Source organism: Epinephelus moara, chromosome 2 (assembly GCF_006386435.1).
Source record: "Epinephelus moara isolate mb chromosome 2, YSFRI_EMoa_1.0, whole genome shotgun sequence".
Taxonomy (NCBI): Eukaryota; Metazoa; Chordata; class Actinopteri; order Perciformes; family Serranidae; genus Epinephelus; species Epinephelus moara.
This window is the reverse complement of record NC_065507.1, coordinates 44465495-44473774: the sequence shown is the minus strand read 5'-3', so window position 1 is coordinate 44473774 and position 8280 is coordinate 44465495. Positions and strand designations below refer to the sequence as shown.

The window sequence follows — 8280 nt, the reverse complement described above, 5'->3', positions numbered from 1 at the left end:
CCCCCAACCGCTCAGAGCGCCTGTCATGGGCAGCCCACTCTGACATCTCTCCACTTAGTGCATGTATAGGTCCAGTTTGTGCATGTGTGTGTTCAGACCTGTGTGTAATTGACAGAGTGAAAAATTGAATTTCCCCTCGGGGATTAATAAAGTATATAAAATTAAAAAAATTAAAAATTAAAAAAAATTAAATCAAAGTGTCATTTCTATAGTGTTGTCCCATGAAAAGATAAAATGAAATATTTGCAAAAATGGGAGGGGTGTACTCACTTATGCGAGATACTGTGTGTATATATATATATATATATATATATAGTATGTTTAAATTATATATAACATCTGGGCTGTTCCAGGCCCAGCAGGAAAGAGGTGTGAGCTGTTCGGCAGCTCCCGAGTAAGAGAAAGATTGTCTGAAGGGAGCAGATCTTCTACAGATGCCTGTGACATCACAGAGTCACATGTCACTGTAAAAGTCCTGTCCAATCAAGTTTGGCGACTGTTCTCACTGAGGTGAGAAATAGCTCTCTTTGTCTGAAGAACAAAGAGCATGCAGAGAAGAGAAGCCTTCACATGTCCAGTTTAGATTTTAACAAATGACAAATCATCTGTGGTCCTGTGAATCCCAACAGGCACAACACATTTCTGGAAATATTGGAACTACCTCACTAAACCACAGCAAGATGACCTACCTATTCAAAATGGTCAAATATGGAAAAATCAGTTTGAAAATCTATACAGAGAAATAAATCTGAATTCAACCCAACAGGACCACTGTAAAAAACTCCAGACATTAGAATCTGTGATTAAACAGAACCAAAATCCTCTGGACTTTCCAATCACAGAGCAGGAGTTATTAGCAAAAATCCAGAACCTGCACACAAAAAAGGCCAGTGGTCCTGATGGTATCTTATGTGAAATGCTGTGCTATACTAAAATTAACTTTGTTCTCAGTGTTGGTTATTTCACTGACATCTGGAACCAAGGAATCTTGACACCGATATTCAATAATGGAGATCAACTTGACCCGGAAAACTACCGGGGTATATGTATCAGCAGTAATTTAGGAAAGTTGCTCTGCAGCATCATCAACCACTGACTACAAGACTTCCTCCACCAACATAACATCCTGAGTAGAAGTCAGATTGGATTCACACCAAAACATCGAACCACAGATCATATTTATACCCTCCATAGCCTAATTAACAAACAAGTCCACCAAAACAACAAGAAAATCTTCTCCTGCTTCATTGACTTCAAAAAAGCATTTGACTCAATCTAGCATCAAGGCCTTTTCCTAAAACTATTAGAAAATGGAGTAGGAGGCAAAACATATGATGTAATCAAATCAATGTATGCCAATAATAAATGTGCAGTCAAAATCGGCAGCAGAGAAACAGATCATTTCCAACAGGGCCGAAGGGTAAGACAAGGCTGCAGCCTCAGCCCCACCCTCTTTGATATTTATATAAATGACCTGGCAAAGTCCGTAGAGCTTTCTGTCATCCCCGGAGTACCACTAGGTGATACCGAGATAAAATGTCTGCTGTTTGCTGACGATATGATCCTGCTTGCACCAACCGCAGATGCTCTCCAACTGCAGCTGGATCATCTGCAAAGATTCTGCTAGATGTGGGCCCTGTCGGTTAATATGGAAAAGACCAGAATTATAATCTTTGAAAAACGCACCAGATGTCAGGGAAACCAGCCGCAGTTCCAGTTGGGATCCATCAACATAGAGCCCACAAACAGCTACTGCTACCTGGGCCTGAGGATCTCCTCCACAGGGAACTTTAAGCTGACTGTGAATGAGCTCAGAGAGAAGGGAAGAAGGGCTTTCTATGCCATTAAAAACTCCATGCATCTTCAGATTCCCATTAAACCCTGGATAAAAATAATGCAAACTATAATCGAACCTATTATTCTATATGGCAGTGAAGTATGGGGTCCCCTCAACAATCAAGGGGACAAGCACCCAATAGAAACGCTGCACGTAGAAATGTGCAGAAACATTTTGAAAGTACGTAGAAACACCCCCAACAATGGCTGCTGAGCGGAACTGGGCCAATTTCCCATTCTGATCCAAATCCAAAAACGATCTCTAAAATTCTACAACCACTTAAAATGTTAAAGTGTTTGAAGAGTACTTAATCTTTTACTTAAGTAAAGGTAGTATTACTAAAGTGTAATCATTAAAAAATTAAAATACATAAATATTAGCATTTAAATAAAGGCCTACTTAAAATACTAGAAGTAAAAGTACTCCTCCTGCAGAATGGGTCATTTGAGAAGAATACATATTTTTGGATTATAATTATTGTTGCTTTAACATGTTCAGCATTTTAATGTTGCAGCCGGTAAAGTGGAGGTTATATCAAACACTGAATGACATTCTTTACATTAAATGAAGTCTGAATGATCTAAATACTCCTTCAATGAGCACACACATTTCAAAAGTGGCAGACAAAGTGGCAATTAGTGGAAAAGGTTCATTTCAGACCCTGTTTGACTTAGTTAAAGTCAAACTATTCACTCATATGTCTGTCATGGTACAGTTTTGAGATGACCCAGTATTAACAGCTGTAGTAATATTTTGGCATTTTGCGGTCCTCTAACACCACTACTGACACTGCTACATTTATGTTTTATGCCTCTGTGCCAGCGATAGCTGTGGCCGGAGGCATTATGTTTTCGGGTTGTCCGTACGTCTGTTCGTACGTGCATCAGTCTGTCCATCCATCCCATCCTTGTGAATGCAATGTCTCAAGAAAGTAATTTTGTTCAGATTTGGCACAAATTGCACACTTTCAATCAATAATGAACTGATTTGGATTTTGGTGGTCAAAGGTCAAGGTCACCGTGACCTTGCATCTGTCACGTCCTTTTAAAAGTGATACCTCAAAAACACCTTGACGGAATTTCTTCAAATTTGGCACAGACGTTCCCTTGGACTCAACAAAAAGCTGAATAGATTTAGCTGGTCAAAGGTCAAAAACTGTGCAGTTAAGAGAGTTTTCTGAATCTGCAGATCTAGCAGCCTTTTAGTCTGCCTTCACTGATTTTACTTAAGTGTTTGCTTAAATGACTTCTATTTATATGTTGCTGTTTTGTTTACTCTCCCTGCAGACAAGGCCAGCGTGGACCGCAGGATCTCAGCCCTTTGCTACTGCACTGTCACACTCTACGAGTAGTAGCCCTCACACAAACGCACATGCACACACACAGGGACCACATCCTAAAACTATTGACTTGCATTCACATAAAGCTGCTGTTCTCTCCTGTAGCAGTTGAAGCACTTTTCAGCACCTTGATAGGTTTCATCTGTATTTATCATCATACCAGTGCATCATGGACTGAACTGTGACAAGCAACTGATGCACAAATTTACAACCAAAGATGACAATGGATGCAGAAACAAAAGGCTGAAACCGGATGTGAACATAATGCATGCACTTTCAAGTGCATTTTTTTTTCTTATGCTATGATGGAGGAAAACCATTTGATCAACATATATAAAAACTAAAGTCCATCTTTAAGGATATCATTTGTTTTTTACCAGAAGAGAAAGAGGATGGACAGGACTATGAGACAGTGTTGTGGGCTTCAAGAGACTCCTCATGAAGCACTTCATGTTTTATTTTTTTTTAATTCTGCTTATTATGTAATATCAGTGGTAATTTACTCTATGTTTAAGTTGTTGTTATTTATTGGTTCAGAAGAACATGGATGTTTGATTTTCCTGCCTATCTTGAACCTCAAGTATTGGCGTGGAAGGAAATGGAAGAATTAGCAAAAGGCTTATGGCCGATCACTGTAACAGATTCACCAACATGGATTTTTACATGAAACAAACTCTTGTTACAGAAATTAGACATGTAAGCAGTGGAACACGTAGTTTTGTAACTGCTTTGTTTTTATGTTTCTTGTGTTAGCTCAAGCACTTTATTGTAGATTGAGAGGATGAGACGTTTATCTGTACAAGTTCTGAAGATAAAAATGTGAAGGCAGGGGAGGGGTTTTCTGATCACTCCTGCTCCCACCGTTAAAACTGATCTGCTCTGTATGCACAATAAACACATCTACAGAATGCATACATTTCCCACCAGGGAAACTTGGGTGGAAAACAGTGCTGTTGGTTGCAGCTCAGCTTTTTGGGGCCTAGTTTGTCTTGTTAGCTGATTTAAATTCCTATATATAAATGGGCATGTCACCAATTTTACACACAAAAATCAGTTAATTTGTCACAAGAAGCACTCCTCAGCCTATGAATTGTAAAAAATTGCCCCTTTCCCACTGAACAAAACCCCCCAAACACCTGCTTACACCTGGCTTATATATGTGATGGGAAAGGTTACAATCGGCATTCATACCCACGTCAAATGACTGTGGCTCCAATTGGCAGTAATGGAAATGCAACACCCAGGTGAACGCGCTAATTTTAGCTACCTTTACCAGCAAGATGCACTGACGCACAACCACAAAATACCATCCATTTCTGCCCAAGCAGCGCTACAACAAGTGAGTCTGCACTGAGTTTGAAAGAGAGACTGAATAAGTAGGAAAAGAAGTAACCACCATATCAGTTTCACAGGCCTCCATGCTGCTTTCTGCTGTTTATTAACCTGTCTTCTGGCCAGCTGTAACATCAGACGTGACACACCAGTGACAAACAAACTAAAAGAAAAACACGCAGAAAGGCATACTGGTCTGCAGCAGAGCAGTGTACACAGCACTGTTCTACTGGCAATGGGGAAGACATCAATACGCTATTTTAAGTGGGTTTTCCCGAGATTTTGACCTAGATGATGTCATGAGAGTTATCTTGACTGGGCCTGGAGACTTCAGCTTTTTTAACAGATAATGTAAAAGTATAAAGTGTTGTAAACTGGTGGTGTGGAGTTGGAAATGGAGGCATTACCAAGCAAGGAGGGTCTAATGGCAGATGGTATCGGGTTGCATTATAGGATATGTAGGATACTTAGGGATCTTGACCCATATTAGTTGTTCTCCAACTTAATGGAAGTGTAATGCTAAATCAGTTAAAATATCCCTTTAACTCCAGATACAGTAAATATGTCTGACATAAGGAAAAGTGGGCTACAGTTTGAATGCAGCATTTTAAGGTTTCCCTGTTCTTTACTATTCAAACCAACATCATTCTTTAAAATACTGTAGTTTGATAAATGACGTATACATACTGGGCTGAGGAGCTTTGATTACCTTTTATTATTTTTACCACTTTAAACCCTGATGGACTCAAGTGTGAAACTGAATGGTCATATTACTTGACAAGTTACCATAATAAGTTTCATTTTACTATAATACTACAGCTTTTTATGTTCTGTCAGTATCTGTAGCTAATTTTTTAACAAAACTTGATGTTTGCAAACTTGTATATATTTGTATGTGGTGCATGTGATGATTCCTTTCCCCTCTTTTTGGGAGGGAGGTGCGTGCATGTTTGAGTTTTGAGGGCATTGATGCTAGCATCAGGTGGCCTGCTTGTCAGTGAAAGAGCACAAATCTTTATATGTACATAGTTGAATTTGATACATTTTATTCATGTATGCCAAGGGTTTGATAAAGAAACCTCTTTTGGCACAACAGGGGTGTGCCAAAGAATAAAGCAAAACTTGTGGCAGCTCCAAAACTTTCCAGAGAACTCTTTCTACCAGGATTGTTCATTATTAGGATCAAGACTCATATTTCTTCAGTGGGTCTTATGAAATATTCTGAAATGAGTGTGATGTCTTTAGATTTCATACTTGTTTTCCAAAATGTTTTGATTTGTCACAATCTGCACTGCCCAACATCCACTCTGTCCCTTCTGCCTCCCCTCAATCGTCTGCTGTGCTCCCAACAGTGTATGTACTGTATGTATGAGTGTATATAAACACACATGCACTTGCCAGGTGTGCATTACGGCCAGTAGTATACAGTTAACGTTGGAAAAGGAGATGCCTTCTTGTGAAAGCACACAAAGGCGTACTCCTCTGTACAGGTGTGAATACATTATTTTTCTGTGTAAAAATGTGTATAAATGCATTCACAGGCACCCAGTGGTCTCTGGGCCTGTTTCTGTAATGTATTGTTTTTTTGTTTTGTTTTTTAAACATATCGGGTTTCTGTTTCTCTCGTCCTTGTCATGAGCACTCTGAACCACACAAGCCTTTTACCATTACCAGAGTGCAGAGTGACAAATAAAGCTGATGGAAACCCACCTGAGTTTTGCTCTCAACTATTTTGTCCATGGACTGTGTTTAGATGAAGCATGGGTACAAAGTCTGCATTTTTACCCCGTAGAACCTCTAGAATCTTGAATGTATGTACCGTTGTTTTGCGCCTCCCCAGCTTGATCTGAATGCATTCTGAAAAAATCTGCTGTCAGACTCATGACCCAGAAAATGCAATCCTTTCCAAGCACCAATTTTTCAAAGAGAAATGTTAATGTTATACTTGTGCCCCTCAACAAGGGGTGTCTGTCTTTGTTAATAAAAACAAACAAAAATGAAATTTGTTGTTGTGTTTTCTTTTAATTTATCATTTTTTAATGCCTCCACACTGGTGATAGCTGTGGCTGAAAGCATAATGTTTTCAGGTTGCCCAGCTGTCTGTCCGTCCATCCTTCCCATTCTTCTGAAGGTGATATCTGAAGAACACCCTGAGGGAATATCTTCAAATTTGGCACTAACATCCACTTGGACTCAACAATGAGCTAATCAGATTTGGTGGTCAAATGTGTTTTATTGTGAACGCAATATCTTGAACACCTCGAGGGAATTTCTTCAAATTCGGCGCAAACATCTGCTCCAGACTGAACAAGGAAGTGATTAGGTTTTGGTGGTCCAAGGTCAAAGGTTAAGATCGCTGTGACTTTGCATCTGTGTCATTCGCATAAACGCGATATCTCACAAATATCTTGAGGGAATTTCTTGACATTTGGCAAAAACATCCACTTGGACTCAACAACAAAGTGATGTGATTTTTGTGATCAGAGGTCAAGATCACTGTGACCATGCATCTGTCTCATTCTTTTAAACATTATCTCAACAAGGCCTTGAGGGAGTTTCCTCAAATTTGGTGCAAACGTCCACTTGAACTTAAGAATGAACTGATCAGTTTGGTGGTCAAAGGTCAAGGTCACTGTGACCTCACAAAACATGCTTTTGGCCATAACTTAAGATTCTTGGCTAATAATGACAGTATTTCACACAAATGGGGGGTATAAGGGTATAATTATTAAGTGATGAAATTTTATATCCAAAAGGTCAAAGGTAAACCTTGCTGTGACATTTAAATATTCTGCAAAAACTCTTTTCTGGCCATTATTCAACATCATATCTCGGGAACAGAAGGGGAGGCATTTGGTCAGATACTGAGTTGATAACACTAATCTTGGGTGTCCGCCTCGAAACTATGCTGATAGATCTTCTGTGCTGTGTTATGACTGTGGTCATTTATGTTTGTGTTCTTTGTATTTTCTGTGTACTGACAGCTCTCTCTTCTCCTCCCCTCCTCTGCAGTGGCAATGTGTGTGTGTGTGTGTGTGTGTGTGTGTGTGTGTGTGTGAGAGAGAGAGATGAGCTGCAGGTGTGTGGTTAACCATGTGACCAGGTTGCTGCAGGCTGATTGGCTGGCTGCTGAGTTTAGAAACACCACCTGATGCCAGCCTTCCCCGCTCTCACTCTCCCATTCCCAACTTGTCAGCAGCCTGTGTGTTAAGTATTTTGTGCTAGTGATCTTTTGTGTGTTGCAATAGCATTCTGTGAATAGAGCATCTTTGTGTAGAAGCTATCCGTTAATTCTTGTATAGACTAAAGACTTAACATTTGTAAATATTGTAAATTATTTGTTTAATCCAGTAGCAGCACCACAGGTAGGAGGGAGAAGCCATTTTAGTTGTTTAGTTTTTCAGTTAGGAGTTAGGTTAGTTTTATTGTCTTTTGTTTCCGCATTTATTTGTCGAGCAGGGGACTGTATCACGAAGCGAGATCAACCTTTCCTGGGTTACCCAGACCTATTCTGGGTTGACTAACCCTAACAATGGCAATCAGGATAATCGGTATCACGACGCTGGATATCAACATGGTAACTCAACCCAGAGTTGCTTTATCAAGAGCTGTGAACGCGCACGCAGCGGACCAATCACAATCATGAGAGAAGCGCAGCGTCACTGAGCGTCACTGAGCGCCCTCACAGAGCGCCGTATGTGAAGGAAAAAAAAGTATTTCTCGTGAGGATCAGAGATTAATTCTACTAAAATATGAGGAGGAGAAAAGCAAC

The 8280-nt window shown here is 39.9% G+C and overlaps 1 protein-coding gene across 2 annotated transcripts in view; it reads left to right on the top strand.

The window, feature by feature from the left end:
• The window catches only part of ulk2 (unc-51 like autophagy activating kinase 2), a 96902-nt gene extending 90392 nt beyond the window's left edge, over positions 1-6510 (top strand). For both annotated transcript variants that reach the window (XM_050055553.1, XM_050055544.1), the window contains one exon: positions 3124-6510. In XM_050055553.1, the coding sequence (XP_049911510.1) occupies positions 3124-3188 (65 nt within the window). In that variant the 3' untranslated portion in view covers positions 3189-6510. The remainder of the gene's footprint in view (positions 1-3123) is intronic.
• The last annotated feature ends 1770 nt before the right edge of the window (positions 6511-8280 follow it).